The 21,249-nt window shown below is 46.8% G+C and overlaps 1 protein-coding gene across 10 annotated transcripts in view; it reads right to left on the reverse strand.

The window, feature by feature from the left end:
• Positions 1-21,249, reverse strand: part of LOC121281498 (PDZ and LIM domain protein 5-like) — a 247,665-nt gene that overhangs the window by 16,755 nt on the left and 209,661 nt on the right. For all 10 annotated transcript variants that reach the window (XM_041194460.1, XM_041194452.1, XM_041194514.1 and 7 more), the window contains 2 exons: positions 17,375-17,559; positions 2,198-2,399 (listed from right to left, as the gene is read on the reverse strand). In XM_041194460.1, the coding sequence (XP_041050394.1) occupies positions 2,198-2,399; positions 17,375-17,559 (387 nt within the window). The remainder of the gene's footprint in view (positions 1-2,197; positions 2,400-17,374; positions 17,560-21,249) is intronic.

Below are 21,249 nucleotides of genomic sequence, written 5' to 3' on the forward strand. Positions count from 1 at the left end.
CCCGCCTTTCCCCGGCTCTGTATTTATCCAAAAGCAGCTCGTTTTCATGCACCATCCAGCTATGGTGAAAGATCATCGCCCGGAAGCGTTAACTCTCGTTTCTCTGGGTGGAACTTTACAGCCTTGTCGTGGTGGGGGGTGGGACTGTAAAATTTCGGTGAGCCGTTCAAAAGTCCATTGACTTTAGGAGGGCCGTAAGATCCCAATGGAGGGTGGGGATGTAAAATTCCACCCTCTCTCTCCACAGATCTTGCCTGACCTGCTGATCACTGCCAACATTTTTATTTCAAATTTCCAGCAACCAGTCTTTTGCTTTTATGATTTTACCCTAACTGCTTTTCACCCCAAGGTACTTTTTTTGCAGGGTCATGCGACAGAATGGCAAACTAACAAAACTTCCCCAAAAAGTTTTAGGTAAAATTTACAAGGCAATTGTCTACAATTCCATTAGAGAAATAGCAACCTATTGGGAAACACTCTTAAGGGCAGCTCATCATAGCAAATGGATCTTATTGAAATGGATGTTTGGAGGGTGGCTGTAGGTTGATGGGTCAATTACTCTGATCTGCCTGTGTTAAAACCATCCGCTCACACAGATGCGGTCTGGGTGAGGAGGAAAGAGAGGAACAGACAGAAAACTGAGCTCCGCACGCGTCCTCAAAACTCGCACAGAACACTGTTCAAATAAATAATGGGACCACAAGGCTCAACCTGAAGGAAAACATGGGGGGAGAGAGAAAAGGAGTGAGGAATGCAGTTGGGGCAGGAGCAGGAAATAGAACAGTAACGAAGGAGACCCAAAAATCGTAGAGGGAGCACCTGCAGTGCAAAGTGAAAAGCCAATTAAAAAAAAAGGATACATATATATGATGAAAGCAAAATACTGCGGTTACTAGAAATCTGAAATAGAAACAAAAAATGCTGGAAAAGCTCAGCCGGTCTGGCAGCATCTGTGAAGAGAGAAACAGAGTTAGCGTTTCAACTCCGTATGACTCTTCTTCAGAGCTTATACCCCTTCACTCAAATGACCTATGTCTGAGTGTTTCCACACTTTGTCTGTGCATTCAAGCTCACACAAACCTTACTTTTATATAGCATCTTAAACATAGTAAGACGGCCCAACACACTTCACAGAAGCACTATCAAACAAAACGTGACACCGAGGCACATAAGGAGATATTTGGACAGGGTGATCAAATGTTTGATCAGAGGCAGGGTAAGAAGCGTCTCACAGGAGGAGGAGAGGCACGCAGAGAGCTTTAGGAGAGGGAATTCCAGAGCTTAGGGCCCAGCCAGCTAAAGACACAGCCACCACCGGTGCTGCAATCAAAATTGGGAACACGCAAGAGGCCTGAAGTGGCGGGGCGCAGAAATCTCAAAGGGTTGTCGGGTTATGGAGACAGAGAAAGGGGAGTTAGGGACATGTGCTCAAGCAGGAAAGCTGATCCACAACAGTGAGCACTACTTTTAATCGACACTTACTGATGTCACTGCTCCACAGTCTGGGGAAGCTACGCATTCCAATAATTTCCAAACATAAAGAGAAACCATCCGCAAGGAAAAACGTTTGTGTTTATTTGCAAGCAGAGAGTTTACCAAAGGTCCATGATGCAACCCGTGCCATAACTTCACTTGTCTACAAAAACCAATGTCAGTGATTTCCAAATCTTCTACACCATTTTCCTCTCAAAGACCATCCATCATTGTGAATTAAAGAGTGTATTAGTTAGGGAGGAGTTAACAATTGTGCATTAGGGGAGAAGCTTGTTTAGTCTAAAACCATGAAATGTTACTCACTTAATTGTTAGTGTACAAATTTAGAGACCATAAATATAAGATAGTCACTAATAAATCTAATAAGAAACTCAGGAGAAACGGCTTTCCTCTTATCATTTCTTTCACCCAGAGGGTGATGAGAGTGTGGAACTCACTACCACACGGAGCGGTTGAGGTGAATAGCAGAGACGCATTTGTGGAAAGCTGGTTTGAATACGTGCAGTAGAAAGGAATAGAAAGGATTTGTTGAAAGGACTAGGGGGGAAAACGTGTGTGGAGCATAAACTCTGGTACAGACCAACTGGGCCAAGTGGTCTGTTTCCACGATGTGGACTCGGTTTAACTAACATTTCACCAGTTTTGTCTTTCTTGAACGCGATTCTCATTTTATGAAGAGTCGGTTTCTTGGCTTGCCTCCTACCTGATGATGGAGTTGCAGTGAGCACACATGGGAGTCCTGTTGCCGGCAGGGATATGCTCAGCCATTTGAACCAGTGTATCGTCATCCTGCTGCTCTGGTTTGCTCATCGTGGTGCCAGTGCCCTTTGAGTTAGACCCCCATCCTGGTTGATTGGCCGGAGAAACGTGTGCAGTCGGCAGTGCTGTCTTAGGGAAACTGTTTGCTGCAGGTTAATGTAAGCACAAAATTATTTATGTTTAAAAAAAAAGAACAGCTTCATGCAAATCAGAGTTATTTAACAATATGCAGGTTAGAAGGCTTGCAGTTCAGTCAACTGATCTGATATATGCCAAGATCTAAATGCTGCTTCTAAGTTTGGATGAAAGGTTACCCGGAGCCTAATTTATCTAAAATTATACTTTGCACTCCACAAGGACTGGGCAGGGGTGAGGGGCGAGGGCTAGAGGGCCTAGCTTTTAAGCAAAATAATTGGGACAGAGTTGGCCATTGGTTGACCTCATCCTTAAAAAACAAGGACACATTGAGTGCAAGGCCTTCTTTTTTTCAAGTGGCCCAGCAATGAATTGGCCCAAGCTTTCTGTTTGGTACTTGGTCATCAAGCAATCTCCCCTCTTTCCACTTTCCCCTCCTCTCTGGTGGACTTTTAATGAAGTAAAAAATACCATTGGCCCAGTTGGTCAGAGTTTATGCTCCACTCACGTTCCCCCCCTGGTCCTAACAACAAATCCTTTCTCCCGCACGCCTTCAATCGGCCTCAGGAGGGTATCAGAGGTGGGATGACGGGGCTGCCCTCCGAGGAGAGATCGAGTAGAATGGGTCTCTAATCTCCGGAATTCAGAAGAAGAAGAAATGATCTCATCGAAATGAATAAAATTGTTATAGAAACGAGAACAAAAAAACGCTGGAGATACTCTACAGGTCAGGCAGTGTCCGTGGAGAGAGAAACAGAGTTAATCACCCAGCCCAGTGACCTTTCACCAGGACTGTCGTCTCTAAAGCCTTCACATCCTCTTAGAGCGTGGTGCCCAGAATCGGACACAATACTCTAGTTGAGACCAAACCAACGTTTTATTAAAAGTCCACCAGAGAGGAGGGGAAAGTGGAAAGAGGGGAGATTGCTTGATGACCAAACACCAAACAGAAAGCTTGGGCCAATTCATTGCTGGGCCACTTGGAGAAAAAAAGAGGGCCTTGCACTCAATGTGTCCTTGTTTCTTAAGGATGAGGTTTGGGGTTGGGTGGGGGAGTGGAGGGGATAGGGAGAGTCAAAACTGGTTGGAAGTTATATCCCAAACAAAGCCTCTCGTCAAAGAATGTGCAGCAGAAATATCATCTGTGGCACAGTTCAGATCCCAGTCTATCTGAAAGAACAAGGTAGGGGTAACAGCAGAGCTAAAAGCTGGAGAAAACAAAGAGCAACATATTTCATCGGAAAAAATAGCAGCCACTTGAACTGATGCCAGACAGGTTTTTTTTAGATAAACTACATTAGAAGTCAAAAAATACCATTAAAATAGTCAAACCTCAGGGTAATTATGAGCAATCCCTTTCCACACCTGTCAAATTTGACATCTCCATGTAAAAAATCTACATTGCATTGGGGTTTAACATGACTGACACTGGGACAACAGCAGTTTCTTTGTGGAAGGCTTAACTAAACCACCGCCTAAACAAACACTTCGTCACCACCAGTTAATTTTCTCCCCGCGCTTTTACACACTTGCTAGCTTTGCAGGAATGAAACATTTTGATTTAGGTTTGGGTTCACATCAAAAGGATAGAAGTAAAAATATATTTTAGCTGGTACTCCTATCGGAGAGGAGGGGTTTCTGTTTGTAAAGGGACTTAAAAGGTCTCCTTGTCCTGAGGGGATTCTGAGTTTCAACCTAGTTGTCAGGCGTGTAAAAGCAGGTGAAGCGATACTGCCTATTCTGGAGAAGCTCTGAAGAAAGGTCATACGGACTCGAAACGTTAACTCTGTCTCTCTCTCCACAGATGCTGCCAGACCTGCTGAGTTTTTCCAGCATTTTCTGTCTTTGCTACCTATTCTATAGCGTTTAAGCAGCTTTGGGCCCCCTATCTAGATAAAATGCATTTATCAGGATGGCTAAGAAACATGCACATGAACCATTTTCTTTTTAAAATTTGCCAAGACTACAGTCTATCCACAAGAGTTGTTTTGTAGGAAACACGGCAGCCAATTTGTACGAAGTAAAGCCATGAAGAGAACATTGAGATAAATGGTCAGAATCTGCTTTAGATGGCGTTGATTGAGGACTAAAGGTTGGCTAAGACTCCAGGAGAATCTTGCTCTTCAAAGTAGTTTCACCAGAACAAGCAGTTGTGGGGGTGGACCTCGGTTTAACAACTCATCTGAAAGACAGCACCTCCAACAGTGCAGCACTCCCTCGCTACCGCACTGAGAGGTCAGCCTAGGTTACCTGCTCATGCCTCTGGAATGGGTCCTGAACCCACAACTTTCTAACTCCGAGGCAAGGATGCTACTCACTGTGTGAAGCTGACTCCCAATACCGGGGAGGTGCTACCTAAAGGGCTTGCACCAAAGCCGTTCAAAGTGTGTGCAGGTTGTTGGCTTTAAAAAGCATCGTCAAACATTTATTCAGGACGTTAGTTTACTTAGCACTGCGATTTTATCACATGTATTGTGAACACCAGACAGCCTCAAAACCTTACCTGTACTGATCCTATCATCTAAACTTCTTCGTTTATCCTCAATGATACACTACCGGTTAAAAAAGAGCAGAGATAAACTGTGGGTGGCCTTCAATTTAACCTTTCAGTGAAGCTCGAACGTTGTAGTTTTAATAGGAAAAGTAAGCAAGTGGTGCAGAAACCCCCCACCTGGATCATGATCGTTAATCCTCGCTCTGTAAAACAGCAACCTGTGTTTCATGTAGCAAAATATCCCAAGTCTTCATTTAAAAATTAATACATGTGAAAACGGGAGGACATAAGGACAGATGATCATTAGCTTGGCTAAAGAGGCTGGTTTTAGAGAACGAGAGAGAGAGAGTGTGATGGGTGGGAGAGACAAAGAGGTTTGGTGAGGGAATTCTACATCTTGGCGCCTAGACGGCTGGAGGCGCAGCCCATAACGACTCGCAAAGGGAGTACACAGTGGCCGCTGGTGGGGGAAATGCAGAGCTCTTGGAGGGTTGAAGGGCTGCAGGAGTTCACAGAGAGAGAGAGAGAGGACCAGGCCTTGGAGGGATTTGAACACAAGGATGAGAATTTTTAAAATTACAAAGGTAGTGTGAAGCACCCCATCCACCGCCTTAAACTCTCACTCACTCCAACCTTGGTGCTCCGCAAGGCAGTGTGTAACATCTAGGAGGTGCACTGCAACAGCTCGCCAAGGCTCCTTTGGCAGCACCTCCCAAACTCTACTACCGAGAAGACCAAGTGCATCAGGTGGACGGGAACACCACCATCTGCGAGTTCCCCCCCCCAAGTTTCATGCCATCCTGACTTTTTTTTTAAAAATTCACTCCCCAGGATTTGGGTACCCATGGTAAGGCCAGTATTTACTGCAGTCCTTCTGAAGGTTCTAGCAAATTTGATACAACCGAGCGGCTTGCTTGGCCATTTCGGAGGGTAGTTAACAGTCAGACACATTTGCTGTGGGTCTGGAGTCACACGTAGGCCCAGACCGGGCAAGGACAGCAGATTTCCTTCCCTAAAGGACATTAGTTTTTACATCAATCCATTAGTTTCATGGTCACCATTACTGAACTAAGTGTTCTTTTTTTTTCAAATTCCGGATTTATGTTATTAACTGAGTTTAAAGCTCTTGCAACCAGCTCATTAAGTGAGGCCTACTGGATTATTAACCCAGTGACACAGCCACTACACGACCCGCACTCCCAACTTGAATGTGCACCGGCCTTGCCTTCACTGGCATTGGATCAAAATACTGGAACTCCCAATCTAAGAGCACGGCAGGGGTTCACTGCACTGACTGCAGTGGTTCATGGTGGCAGCACAGCATCACCGTCTCGAAGGTAACTAGTAGCGGGCAACAAACGTTGGGCCTTACCAACGATGCCGACATCCCGTGAATGAGTAAATTTACATTTATTTTGGCAAGGACTCTATTCTGTGCCTCCACAAACAGGGTTAGAATTGAAACCGTCTGTAAGGAAAATCACAACAGTGCAGCCACGTCCAACTAACCTATTCAACAGCTGGGCTGCTGTTCCAACGAAGGGTGAGAGTAGACTGCCCAGCTCCAGTCAGTCTGCAGGACCACGACACAAGTTTGCGCTAGGCTCCCTGAAACTAATTGGGAGTCTTTGCACTGAGACAAGGTGACTAACATTTTACGATTGTAATGCCAATTTAAGAAATAGGCATTTACCGTGCTGTTACTGTGTGGCCCCACTCTCCCAATGACAAGGGTAAAATTGAAGGGGAAGCAGATTTTGAGCACAGCTTTAGCCCTGGGCAAGGCAGTAGCTCTCAGAAGGGAGAGAAGGGGCGGGCGAGATGAAGGGGGAGAGCGAGCGAGTGCGCCAGGCACAGAGAGAGAGGGGGAGAGAGAGAGAGCACGAGAGAGAGTGAGAGAGAGAGCGAGAGAGAGAGAGCGAGCGAGCAAGAGAGAGCGAGCGAGAGAGAGCGAGAGAGAGAGCGAGAGAGAGCGCGCCAGGCACAGAGCGAGAGAGAGAGAGAGCGAGAGAGTGTGTGCCAGGCACAGAGCGATCCAGAGAGAGAGTGAGAGCGCGCGCAAGAGAGAGCGCGTGAGAGAGTGAGCGCGCGCCAGGCACAGAGAGAGCGAGAGTGTGCGTGCCAGGCACAGAGTGAAACAGAGAGCGAGAGCGAGTGCGAGAGCACATGCGAGAGAGCGCACGCGTGCGAGAGAGAGCGTGCGTGCGAGAGAGAGCACGCGTGCGAGAGAGCGAGAGCAAGAGAGCGCGAGAGAAAGAGAGCGCGAGAGAAAGAGAGCGCGAGAGAAAGAGAGCGCGAGAGAGAGAGCGCGAGAGAGAGAGCGCGAGAGAGAGAGCGCGAGTCAGGCACAGAGCGCGAGAAAGAGAGCGAGAGAGAGAGCGCGCAAGAGAAAGCGAGAGAGAGTGAGAGAGAACGCGTGAGAGAGAGCACAAGAGAGAGAGCAAGAGCAAGCGAGAGAGCGAGAGCGAGCGAGAGAAAGAGACAGCGAGAGAGAGAGGCAGCGAGAGAGAGAGGCAGCGAGAGAGAGAGAGAGGCAGCGAGAGAGAGAGAGGGGCAGCGAGAGAGAGAGGGGCAGCGAGAGAGAGAGGGGCAGCGAGAGAGAGAGGGGCAGCGAGAGAGAGAGGGGCAGCGAGAGAGAGAGGGGCAGCGAGAGAGAGAGGGGCAGCGAGAGAGAGAGGGGCAGCGAGAGAGAGAGGGGCAGCGAAAGAGAGAGGGGCAGCGAGAGAGAGAGGGGCAGCGAGAGAGAGAGACAGCGAGAGAGAGACAGCGAGAGAGAGAGAGACAGCAAGAGAGAGAGCGAGAGAGAGAGACAGCGAGAGAGAGAGACAGCGAAAGCAAGAGCAAAAACGAGTTAGCAAGTGTGCTAGGCACAGAGCGAGAGAGAGAGGGAGAGCGAGAGTGAGAGGGAGGAGAGCGAGAGCGAGAGCAACAGCGAAAGCGAGAGGGAGAGCGAGAGGGAGAGAGCGAGAGAGAGAGCAAAAGTGAGTTAGCAAGCACGCCACGCACAGAGCGAGAGGGAGATAGAGCGAGAAAGGGAGAGAGAAAGCGAGAGCCTGAGAGAGGGAGAGAGAGAGCGAGAGAGGGAGAGAGAGAGCAAAAGTGAGTTAGCAACTGCGCCAGGCACAGAATGAGAGAGAGAAAGCGAGAGAGAGAGAGAGGGAGAGTGAGAGAGAGAGCAAGCGAGCGCACCAGGCACAGAGCGAGAGAGAGAGAGCGAGAGTGGGAGCAAGAGACAGCGAGAGAGAGAGAGAGACAGCGAGAGAGAGAGAGAGAGAGAGAGACAGCGAGAGAGAGAGAGACAGCGAGAGAGAGAGAGACAGCGAGAGAGAGAGAGAGACAGCGAGAGAGAGAGAGACAGCGAGAGAGAGAGAGACAGCGAGAGAGAGAGAGACAGCGAGAGAGAGAGAGACAGCGAGAGAGAGAGAGACAGCGAGAGAGAGAGAGACAGCGAGAGAGAGAGAGACAGCGAGAGAGAGAGAGACAGCGAGAGAGACAAGGAGACAGAGAGAGAGACAGAGAGAGAGCGAGAGAGAGCGACAGCGAGAGAGAGACAGTGAGAGGGAAAGAGAGCGAGACAGCGAGAGAGAGTGAGAGACAGCGAGAGAGACAGGGAGACAGAGAGAGAGACAGAGAGAGAGCGACAGCGAGAGAGAGACAGTGAGAGGGAAAGAGAGCGAGACAGCGAGAGAGAGTGAGAGACAGCGAGAGAGAGAGAGACAGCGAGAGAGAGAGACAGCAAGAGCAAGAGCAAAAGCGAGTTAGCAAGCGCGCCAGGCCCAGAGTGAGAGAGAGTGAGCGAGCCAGGCCCAGAGTGAGAGCGCGCACGTGCTAGGCACAGAGCGCGAGAGAGAGAGAGAAAGTGTGAGAGAGAGAGAGAGCGAGCGCATCAGGCATGAGCAAGAGAGAACGAGGGAGAGCGAGGGAGAGAGAGCACGCGAGCGTGCCAGACACAGAGCGAGAGAGAGAGCGCACACACCAGACACAGAGGCAAAGCGGGAGGGAGCCAAGCAGACAGCCAGACAGGGAGAAAGTGCTAGAGAGAGAGAGAGAGAGAGAGAGAGAGAGAGAGAGAGGGAGGGAGAGAGCATGCTGGACAGATAAAGAGAGAGAGTGACAGAGAGGCAGAATGGCTTGTCAGAATTCCCAAGCTAACAGCACAGGCAAATGCAGGCGAGGCCACCAGTGGTGGATTTAAAGGAAATCAGGGAGGAGGGTAGGAGAAAGAGAGGGAGAGCAGAGAGCGAGATTGAAGGACTGGAGGATGTTACAGGGATGGGACTGGGCTTTTTCTGTGTATGATAGAAATGTTATCAGGCTTCTCTTGATACTGACCATGTGACACATGGCAAATAAACCGACAAATGCATTTTCAATGCAGCTGTGTCCCTGACGTACCCAACAATCTACCTGAAATGAGCATCATTCTCAACGACGGGGCTTCTGTTGAAGGAACTTCACAACATCATTAAGCAGCAATACCAGAAGCGAGGAAATGTCACTTGGTGCTGGATAGCCCAATCCTTGAATTATTCCTTTGTGTGAGAGTTACTAGGCAGCAATTAAATGGAATAAACTATATCAGCAATCATCTGGTCTCGGACAGCTGGAGAACATGTTTGTTTTAAATCGTTCTCTGGGGTTTTCTCCTTTTTCAGGATGGTGTAGAAACACCAGATCATTTTCACCAGCCGCCTTCGCTCAAAAATAAGACACTTCTAGACTTGCAGGATGTCCCAAAGGACTTTACAGCCAGTGAAGTACCTTTGAAGTCCGTCCACTGCTGCAACATGGGGACGCAGCAGCCAAGTTGCGCACAGCAAGCTCCCACTAACGGCAATGAATTAAGTGGCCAGATCATCGGTTTCTAGGCGTTGGGTCGAGTAATCAGTGTTGGCCAGGACACTGGGGAGATCCACCAGCGCAAAGCTGCCAAACTAAATTTAGAAAAAGACTTGGAAAATTTGGAATACTTACACAGGGGGGCTCCTTCAAATGTTAGGAAAGAATGTGCTGGTTTCCACCCTCCCCCCACCCATAACGGAGTATTCAGGTACATTTTCAACAATAGTTTCTTTCTGATTGTGAGACGTGATAGAGAGAAGGAAGGGGGGGGGGGTGAAAGAAATGGCTTTATTCTCGAACAATGGATTGAACAAAACAGGATGTGGCTTTTCCATTATTTGTAAACTCAAATGTTACACTGATCTTAGCGGAGTAACTCTGAGTAATACTAACAAAGCAAAGCAAACATGGAATCTGAATGCCCTGGCAGCAACACGATCTCCTAATGCAACTTCTTTACCGAGTCGTTGACTTAGTGTTTAAACTGGAGACGTGGCATCTTTCTGTTCACCATTGCCTCTCTCTCGTTTGCCACGATCACACACAACACATTCTCTGGGCAAGCGTGTGCAGATTTGACAAAAATAAAATTCTGCAGTAGAAAGATCCAACTCCAGATAAAAATGGGCCTGTCCTTTATTTTGCTTTGGATCCTTTGTGCTTTTCGAGCAACTTGTGCTTCTTACACTCCTTCCCCAGTTGCCTCTTTTGAACTGCAGTTCCAACAGATGCCTGGCTTTCTGAGCAGATTTCAATCATAAGGATATTTCTCCACATACAAGGCACCACCTCGACGCACACAGGTCCTGAATTGTACATCGTGGATTGATGCACAGCTAGGAGGCCACTTGACCCATTTGTGCTCGTGCTAGCTCTTCGCAAGAGCTATCCGATTAGTCCCGCTTTCCTGCTCCTTTTCCCCATCGTCCTGCAAAGCTTTTCCCTTTCAAGTATTTATCCAATTCTCTTTTGAAAATTACAATCGAATCAGCTTCCACCACATGTCAGGCAACCCATTCCCCACTGTAACAATGCACCGCATAAAAAAAATTCACCTCAGCTTGCCTCGGAGATATGCACGCCTGTGGATTGCATCACGCAGAGAGCTCCCCCAAGCCAGTTCTGCTAATAGGCCCTAATCTACCCTGGTGTGTGGGGTTACAGTCATGGTTCCAGAAGGTGAAACCAACCAGCTTCTTCGTCATACATCGCACTTCAAGGCAGAATTACATTCAATTATCAACAGGGTTATTTTTCCAAATCTCTAGATTTTGTTCGGTTGGCATACAACCATCCTAAAAGCTGTTTGCCAAACTTTTCAACCATTTGCTAGTTGCATCTCATGAAAGTGATGTGAAGGGACGGGTACTGTTTACAAAATAAAGGCAGAAAGCTCCTGCAAAACATTGCACACCCTAACACCTCTCCAAAAGCCACCTCAACAGCCCCCCAATCCCTTCAGAGGCCCACTCCTCCTCCTCCTTACCGTCTCCCTCAACTGAAAGATTGCTTACCCACTTCCCCAGCTCAGGGGCGCCCCTTTCTCTCCCCCTTACCCACACTCGCACGAGCACAATTTACCTTCCGTTCGCGGATGAGGGATTCCAGTTACACGGAGAGATCGGAGAACGGCACTTGTTACCCTTGCGGCGTTAAGGGAAACTTTAAGAGAGGTGTCTAAAGCCATGGAGGATCCTGAGATGGGGGAACAACAGTTTCCACTGGCTGGAGGATCGTTAACCGGAGAGCACCGGGTTTAAAGTTACTGGCGACAACATCAAGGTTGAGATGAGGAGGCTGGTTTTCAAAGTCAAGAGTCACGCTGATCTGGAATGCACTGCCTGAAATGGCGAAGGCAACAGTTTCAACAGTAACTTCCAAAAAGGAGCCGGATTATGTGCTTAAAAGCAGGAAAATAACGGCAGGGCTATGGGGGGGGCGGGGGGGGAAAAGATCAGGGGGGTTGGAACTGATTGAATAGCTCCATCAGCGAGCTGGCACAGACACCATGGGCTGAACGGTCTCTTTCTGAGCTTTAACATTCTATAAGGATGGTTGGTCAGGCATACCCTGCATCTTCTGAATCTATGATGACTACCACTTACAGCAGGAGAATGGATCGTAAGTTTGCTTTTCATGATCGAATCCATCGCCGTATTTTTATTTTTGGAATGGCGGGTGACGAATGGGGCTGTAATCGCTGGTACCTGTCCTAATACCCACTTTGAATATGAATGCTGAGCAGGAACTTACACATGGACGAAAGGTCATTAACCTGAAACGTTAACGCTTTTTCGTCGCTCCACAGATATTGCCTGACCACCACCAACACCCCCCCGCCCCCCTCTGGAGTGTTGTCCAGCATCTATAGTACTATTCAGTTTGCTGTGATAAAGAGAATACCAACATGGGCCATCAATCTAGTGTCGCACAACAGCCAACTCTTTACCATGGAACGATACACCAAAAGGTAAATGAATGGTTTTCATTCAGGTCGAAAAGAGAGAAAGCCCAAGTGAGGAGCATGAAGAAAGAACGGACATGTTTGAATATATTGGTGCTGGGCGCCCCCTACTGGCAAAATGCAATGAAATCGGGGGGAAGGATGAAATGAGTTCTCGCACGCAAAAGAAAAATGTCTGTGGTCCAATGAGTTAGATCAGGGAACGAGATAGGTTTGTGACAAGGTGAGGGACCTGCAGCATACAAAGAGAGAAAAAAATAAAAAAAGTGACTATTACTTTGTCTGAGTTAATTTTTAATTCATTCTCAGGACGTGAGCGCTGCTGGCAACACCAGCACTTACTGCCATGGAGAAAGTTGGGGGGGGGGGGGTGGGAGCTGCCTTCTCAATAGCTGAGGGGCTTTGCAAGGCCACTTCAGGGAGCAGTTAAGGGTCAACCACATCGCTGTGGGTCTGGAGTCAGGTGTAGGCCAGACCAGATAAGGGTGGCAGATTTCCTTACCTGAAGGACATTACTGAGCCAGATGGGTTTTTACAATAATTGATTATAGTTTTTAAAAAAATTCTTTCATGGGACATGGCATTTATATGGCCCATCCCTAATTGCCCTCCAGAAGGTGGTGGTGAGCCGCCTTCTTGAACCGCCGCAGTCCATGTGGTGTAGGTACACCCACCGTGCTGTTAGGGAGGGAGTTCCAGGGTTTTGACCCAATGACAGTGAAGGAACGGCGATATATTTCCAAGACAGGATGGTGAGTGGCTTGGAGGGGAACTTGGTGTTCCCAGGTGTCTGCTGTCCTTGTCCTTCTAGGTGGTAGAGGTTGCACATTTGAAAGGTGCTATCCAAGGAGCCTTGGTGAGCAGTTGCAGTAGATCTTGTAGATTGTACACATTGCTGCCACTGTGCGTCGGTGGTGGAGGGATTGGATGTTGAAGGTGGTGGATGGGATGCCAATAAGGTAGCTACTTTGTCCTGGATGGTGTCAAGCTTCTTGGTAGCTTACAATTACTAAGACTAGCTTTTTATTCTAGATTTATTTATCTAACTGAATTTAAATTTCCTAGCTGCTGAGTTAGTATGCAGGTGCAGCAAGTAATTAGGAAAGCTCATAGAACGTTGTCGTCTATTGTAAGGGGAATTAAATACAAAAGTAGGGAGGTTATGCTTCAGTTGTACAGGGCACTGGTGAGACTACATCTGGAGTACTGTATACAGTATTGGTCTCTTTATTTAAGGAAAGATGTAAATGCATTAGCAGTCCAGAGAAGGTTTACTACACTAACACCTGGATTGAGTGGGTTGTCTTAAGAGGAAAGGTTGGACAGGTTAGGGTTGTATCCACAGGAGTTTAGAAGAGTAAGAGGTGACTTGATTGAAACCTTTAAGATCCTGAGAGGTCTTGACAGGGTGAATGTGGAGAGGGTGTTTCCTCTTGCAGGAGAATCTAGAACTAGGGGGTCACTGTTTAAAAATAAGGGGTCGCTCATTTAAGACAGAGATGAGGGAAGTTTTTTCTCTCAGAGGTCATGAGTCTTTGGAACTCTCTTCCTCAAAAGGCAGTGGAAGCAGAGTATTTGAATGGACAGAGGTAAATAGATTCTTGATAAACAAGGGGGTGAAAGGTTATCAGGTATAGGCAGGAGGTTACAACCTGATCAGCCATGATCTGATTGAATGGTGGAGTAGACTTGAGGGGCCGAGTGGCCTACTCCTCCATGTTCTGTACGGTGCGATTTGAACTTACATCTTTGGATCATTAGTCCAGGTTTCTGGAATTCTACTCTAATAACATAACCACTAAGCTACCACCAGGTCAGATTCTTAATTAGCACACCAACCACAAAACGCAGGAGCAAATAAGAATCCTAAACGTAATGCCGATCCACAAGACGTAGAACAAAACAGCACATCGCTTAAACTGGTCTACACAAGGGAAAAAGCAGTAAAATTTCAGGAACGTTGAGTTCTTCGGTAATTAAGTCAAACTGAAAGTGCTGTGAAATGAATCTCATTACTTGCATCGACTAGGTTGGTTCAGCAGCAAGCGTTTGTTCAAAGCACCTTATAAATCAATACACACTGCTGGGTCCGAGTTTCGGAATAAAGTCAACTCTTTAATTTGTTCGTTGATGGTTAACAGAAAGTTTTAAGTTGAGCTACTTTGCTTATACTTTAATCCTTCCCCAATCCAGAAAGCATCATCCCCAGGGTTGACAAATCTAAATTGATGTTGCAAGAGGAATCTGTGGAGTGGGGCACAACAGGTCAAACATCTGTGCTAAAAGGTTGAGCCCAACACCTGACACTCTTACTGTCTTTATATCTCATCACCTCAGTGCTCCTGTACCGCAAATCCTGCTTTAAATCAAGCTGCTACCTCATATACAATCCTCGGTGCTGACCCGCATCATTTCACACGGCCTATTGAAAGGCTGCGTGTTCCAAAGACTAGATGCAAATACGCTTAGCGCGTCGGCAACTTTGGCAGTCACAAGCTGAGCCTCCAGCAAGCGACAAAAAAAAAACCCTCAGGTGCTGGAAATCTGAACAATCTCGGCGACTGAATCCTTCCGTCATCTGCAAAGAAGCCAGAAGCTCGTTTTACCCGCGAGCCACCGAGCGGAGCAATCCCCATGCCCGTCAGTTGGGGCACCTGAAGTAATCCAACATCTGAAAAGGGGGTGGCTGAGGGGAATGGCCTGATGGAGGTCTTTAAGATTATGGATTAAGGTTTGACACTTGTGACCTGGAAAAGATGTTTCCACTGAACAGCGGAGACCAGAGCTGGGCGCCATAAAAATAAAATAGTCGCTGGTAAATCCAATAGGGAATGTGGGAGAAACCCAGAGAGTGGGGTGAGGGAGGGGAACGTGGAACTCGCTCCCCCAGGCGGTGGTTAGAATGAAGAGCGTACACGCATTTCAGGGGAAAGCTAGATAAACACACATGAAGGATAAAGGAACAGAAGGATATGTTGATGGGGTCAGAGCAAATTAACGGTCACTTAATGTGCCTCGTCCCGCGCTTTTTACTACATGGTCTGGTGCGGGGCAAAGGGCAAAGGGCTGTGGGAGCCCTGAGCCCACCACAGCCACCCCTCCCCCACAAGGTCATACTGCCCCTTTAATCCTCCTCCTCCTCCCCCCCACCCCTCCTACCCCGGCCTCTTAAACCTGGCCCCTCGCTGGGGCCTGCCAGCCAGGTCTCGCCAACACCCCGGGACACAGCTGAAGTCTGCCATCGGCGACTAACCCCTTCTTCAGGGGCTGGCTGTACAGTCCAGGTAGCGGCCACCCTCAAGACCGGTGCCGCTGGGACCAATCGGCCAATCCGATTGGCCGTTAGCTTCCCGGGGGGGGGTGGTTAAATGGCTACAGGGCTACTGGGCTTAGTGGGGGGTGCGTACCCCGTCTCTGCTTTCCCAAAAATCCTGCCCAATAGACTTGTTGGGCTGAACATGGCCTTTGCTGTAAAAATTTAATGTAAAACCACCCCTTGGTTTCTCATTGATAGCCACACGAAAATCCAATTTTCTGCAGCCTAAAAACTTTCTTCAGCGTTTTATTGCCACAACCGAGCTACAGGAACAGCCGGAGAGCACTGTTAAAACTGCGATAATGCGATAAGGCTGTTAATGGACAGACGAGTGGAAAGGCCCCATCATTCTTCACACAGTTTTACGAAGAAGCTGCTGATTCACAGGAACAGTTTGTACCGGAGCTAAGGGTTTATTGGTGACTCTTTAGCCAGCCAATTGATCAATGATTAGATCAGCATGTGTATCTAGCGCTTCACACAAGAACATCTAGAGGTATGCTTGCAGTGCAGACTACTCAAAACGTGCGGGTTTTTTTTTTGCTGTACTTTAAAAGTCAAAATATAGTTTCATTTATTGAAATGGCATCTTGTCAAAGGTCAGTCCACTAAGCAGTATTTTTTTCCATCAGTGAGCAGCATTTAGTGTACGTGTATAACCTCGCAACCTTGTGACTGTAAACACTGTTCCAGTCATAATTCACTCGTGAACACATAGGTCGGCAGCACTTCAAGAGATTGCACCAAAACCTTAAATACTTGGGCCCAGTCGATGTTTTCAACAAAAAATTTGCACCCAGGCTGCTTCTACAGAACTAAATGCTAATCCTAGTCATACGGTCGGTTAAAACAATAATCGGGAATGATGCCCTAGTGGTAACAATGCTGGGCTGGTAGCAGCAGTAGTGGCTCAGAGACTGAGGCTAATTATCTGGGGACAGAGGTTCAAATCCCACCACGGCAGATGGTGGAATTTAAATTCAATTATTAAACCTTGGAATTAAAATCCAGTCTCAGTAAAGGTGGCCATGGAACGGTCGAGCTTGTCATAAAAACCCATCTGATCCACTAATATTCTTTAGGGAAGGAAATCTGCCATCCTAATCCGGTCTGGCCTGCGTGACACTGTGTGGTTGCCTCTTAGCTGCCCTATGAAATGGCTTAGCAAGCCACTTAGCTCACCACCACCTCCTCATGGGCAATGAGGGATGAACAACAAATGCTGGCCTCGTCAGCAATGCTCAAATGAAAGAATTTTTTTTTAAAAAAAAAGGTGAAAGTGCCTCATGTTATCCTGAAGCCTGGACTATGATATACTTGAAACCAGAAGATAATTCCTGATGAAAGGTCATTGATGAGAAATGTCTCTCTCTCTCTCCACAGATGCTTCCTGAACTGTTGAGTGCCCCTTGTCCACCTTCATTACTTTCCATTTCCCTTTTCAGAGCCTTCAACAATAACTGTATTTACACAGCGTCTTTAGTGCAATAACACGTGTCCAGAGGCTTCACAGGAGCATTATAAAACAACATGCAACACCGAGCCGCATAAAGAAGTGGGTTTTAAGGAATGTTTTAAAGGATAAAAGCGAGGTGTAGGGAGGGGATTCCTGAGCTTGGGGCCTACGCAACTTCTGCCTATGGTGGAGCGATTAAAACTGGGGAAGCCCATGAGGCCAGGATTAGAGAAGCACAGGGGTCAGCTGTTGCTTCAGGGATGCTTTTGAACTTGCAGAAAATAGTCAACATCGTCATTCTCAGTAGACTACAATGTAGAGCTACAACGATACAAATGACCCTGAATACAGCCCTCAGCTTAATAGTTTATCCACAACTTGACCACATTGAAACCAAATGAAACACAGTTTTACCTGCTGGGTTACCAGCTTGCCAACCTGTTGTTTTGCCAGCACCGGGGGCTGCAGTAGGCTTGAAGGCTGGGCCAGACGGAGCAGTAGCTGGTGACATGTGGCAGACCCCACCTGGATGCTTGGTCATGGGCTTGACTGAAGCTGTGGCTGGGCCAATGGGCTGAGGAACCTCCGCACCATCTCCACTGTAAAAGAGCAAAGGAAATCGGCCCTCAGTTCCTTAAGTAATAGCTTCCATAATACTTACAGGTTAGGGATATTCCTGGAACAGCCACTTCATTCCGGACCTATGAAGCAAATTCCCTTATCCGAGGCTGAAATCAAAATTGTAACAACGCTGCAATGCTTTTGTTGCTGTTTAAAGTCAGGAATCGTGAAGGAGGTTTTTATCACAGTTGAGTTTCTGTTTTGGGCTGGAAGAAACAGTTTTGGCTTTGACTTCTTTTTTTTAAAAAAAAAGTGCTTTGCCATATATTCTATGTAAAGTACCTGTGATAATGGAGTCATTTTTGGAGACTTGGGAAGAATGTACATTATGTTCTCGGCTCAGAGAAGCACCACACCATTGATGATAAAAATAAACATTTGCACATCGTTCATCAATGTGCTTCACACTGTGTGTCAGAGCAGATCCAGTTCCAGCCAACATTATCAGCATCAAGTCCAAAGCACCAGCAGAAAAATGGCTAATTAAGGAACTGTTCCTTTGCTTAAATCCAATAAAAGCACTCAGAACCTCACAGCGCAAAAGCAAGCCATCTGACCCATCATGAAAGAGCTATCCAATTTAGCCCCACACCCCAATTATCTCCCCCAGAACCCAACAAATTAACTCTCTTCAACTTCATGGGCAATTGCCTCTCAAAACATCCAAAAGAATCGGATTCCACCACATTTCCAGTCAGTGGTTTCCTGATCTTAACACATCAGTGAAGATTTTTTTCCTCATTTCCCCTCTACTGGATTTGCCAGTTAGTTAAAGTCCATCACCTTTGCACTTGTGGTGCAGTGGGTAGCGTCCCTGCTTCTGACCCAGAAGCTCCAGATTCGTCCCACCCCAGGACTTGACGGCCACGGAAGGTGCCCTCATAACATGTCCAAACAGGTTGAGTATCAACCTGCAAATCCTTCCAACACTAAGGAACCAATGGTAGGTGATAAGGAAGGGAGAGATTCCTGGACATCCATGTGATGGAAAGAAGGTTGGAGCCTCCACCATCACTGTCTGTGGCTCCAGACTACAACAGCCATGGAAAAGTGCAACGTTGCCACGGCAACTCGGACTTCCTGAGTGACATGTAACACCACCACCACCTCGGGTTAGCTTCTGCCTACTTGCTCTGTCAAAATATTTTAGGATTTTGAATAACTACATTAGGTCTCCCCTTAACCTTCAATGCTCCGAGGAGAACAATTCCAGCTTCTCCAGTCTCTCCAAGCATCATCCTGGTAAACTCCTCTGTACCCCATTCAGAGCTTTGACATCCTTCCCAGAATGAAACAGTGTTCCAGCCATAATACTCCATTCCGAAGCCTGATCTGTAAATCTTTAGTGTGACTTCATTGTTTTTGCATCATTGCTCCTAGTTACAAAGCCAAGAATCCCAAATGCTTCCTTAACTTTTACTTAATACATAGAATTTACATCAAAACAGGCCGCTCGGTCAATGTTTATGTGCACACAATGCTCCATCCTCCCCATTTCATCCACAGTGTTAACATATCCTTCTTTTCCTTTCTTCCACATAAACTTATCTAGCTTCCCCTTAAATGCATCTATGTTGTTCACTTCAACCATTCCATGTGGTAGTGAGTTTCATACTCTCAACACTCTCAGCCATGATGGCCCTTTTGAATTTCTCGTTGAATTTATCAGTGACCATCTTATGCTAGAAACACAGTCAGAAAATGTACCCTCTTCACGTGCACAGTTCAGTGTGCTGCAACTCCCAATCACTACTTCAATTGGAGTAGCGTGTACACTTGTGGTGTCAGCCACGGCTCAGTTGATAGCGCTCTCACCTCAGAGTTAGAAAGTTCCGGGTTCAACTTCCACTCCAGGACTTGAGCACAAGAATCAAGGCCGGTAACTCAGCGCAGTAGTGAGGGAATGCTGCACTGTTGAACTTTCAGATGAGATACCAAACCAAGGGCCTACTCTTCCCTCACAGGTAAGAGAATCAGTGGCACTATTTTGAAAAAGAATAGGGAAGTTCTTACCGGTGCGTTGGCCAATATTTATCAAATGACCATCGCAAGAAACAGATTATTTGGTCATTATCACATTGCTGCTGGTAGAAGTTTGCTGTGCGCAAAATTACAACAGTGATTATACTTCAGAAGTGCGTCATTGGCTGCAAAGTGCGTTGAGATGTCCTGTGGTCCTGAAAGGCACTTTTTAAGTTCAAGTGCTTCTTTCTATCAAATTCTTTGGTAACTAATAGTGATCAGCTTGGTTTCCTTTGAATCGTCCAATTTCATCAGGAGCTTCACAATTCAAAAGGAAAAGGAAATGATCACTGAACTCCCAATTACAGTCTGAACATCTGGTGCATGAATGCATGCGTGGACGGACATACAGACAGCAAGCGTGCACATCGGCAAGTATCTAGTCAGACAAGAAACAAGAGAACATGTAAAAGAGGTATAACTATATATAATCATTATATGTTCATAAGATGGGTTTCTCTGAGTTTCTGTAGCTTTAGGTATATAGGAATAGTAGATTGTTTTTTCCCTGTACACACACAAAATGAAATACATTGGTAGAAATATTCAATACAAATTATATCTACACGATTGTATTACACAAAATACTCTTCTCGGGTTAATTTTTACCGTCTCAAATAATAATTAACTTGCATTTATTTCCTGTTCCATAAACCAACAATTTTGGGTATCAATTCAACCTCAAAAACACTGAAGCAATTAATATGTAAAGATGTCTAATTTTGTAATCAAGTAACGATGAATCACACTGGAAGCATTGCAAATTAGCTGATCGGACAGTCGTCTGGACACGACATTTGACCTTAGTGGCTTCTGGCTCGAAAAACATCAAATGAAACTGGCCAGTGTTTTTTGCTCCTGATCAATTTTGCCAATGATTCCTGTTGGAAGGTGTGCACACACGTGGGGTCATTAGAGAGGTGAAATTCTCCGCAAACAACTCCCGGTTCCCAGGGTCACTTTGGGAAGGTATGTGGATTACTCTCTCCTGGGATGCCCACAGGAGGGCAGACATCCAATCTGTCAATACCAGAGCAGATAGGGAGAAACTTTTACCGGTTAATGGGAGGATGGATAGCCTGAGGACACGGATGCAAAATAATGGGTTAAAAAAAAAAAACCCAGGCTGGGAGAGAGGAGGAGGAACGTTTTCCCTACACACGAGTTATGACCTGGGACATGTTGACTGAAAGGGCGGTGGTGGGTGCAGATTCAACAAGTACTTTCCAAAGGGAACTGTATAAACACTTTTTAAAAAATGCACGGCGATAAGGAAAGAGAGGGATAATGGAACTAATTGGTAACTCTTTCAGAGACCCAGTACAGGCATGATGGGTCACATGGCCTCCTTCTGTGCACCACGTTTCTATGTTTGATTCTGGGCTGCTGTTGTCACTTGAAAACGATGCAGGATTGGTTTGAGTGACTATTACTGATTAACAGCCGAAATATCACGGAAGACGGCAGACTTAAGTATCAATACAACTGTTCTCCCTCCCCATATTGTTTGCTTCCTTTCCCATTTCTGTCCCAGGTTAGTTTCCTCGGGCAGAATTTAGCCCTTGATGGGCGGGCGGGCAGCCGATCGCCGCCACTGAAACGGGCCCCGCCGCCATTTTGAGTGGGCGGGGCCACCCGACAGGAAG

The sequence above is a fragment of the Carcharodon carcharias genome, chromosome 1 (assembly GCF_017639515.1).
Source record: "Carcharodon carcharias isolate sCarCar2 chromosome 1, sCarCar2.pri, whole genome shotgun sequence".
NCBI classification, from domain to species: Eukaryota; Metazoa; Chordata; class Chondrichthyes; order Lamniformes; family Lamnidae; genus Carcharodon; species Carcharodon carcharias.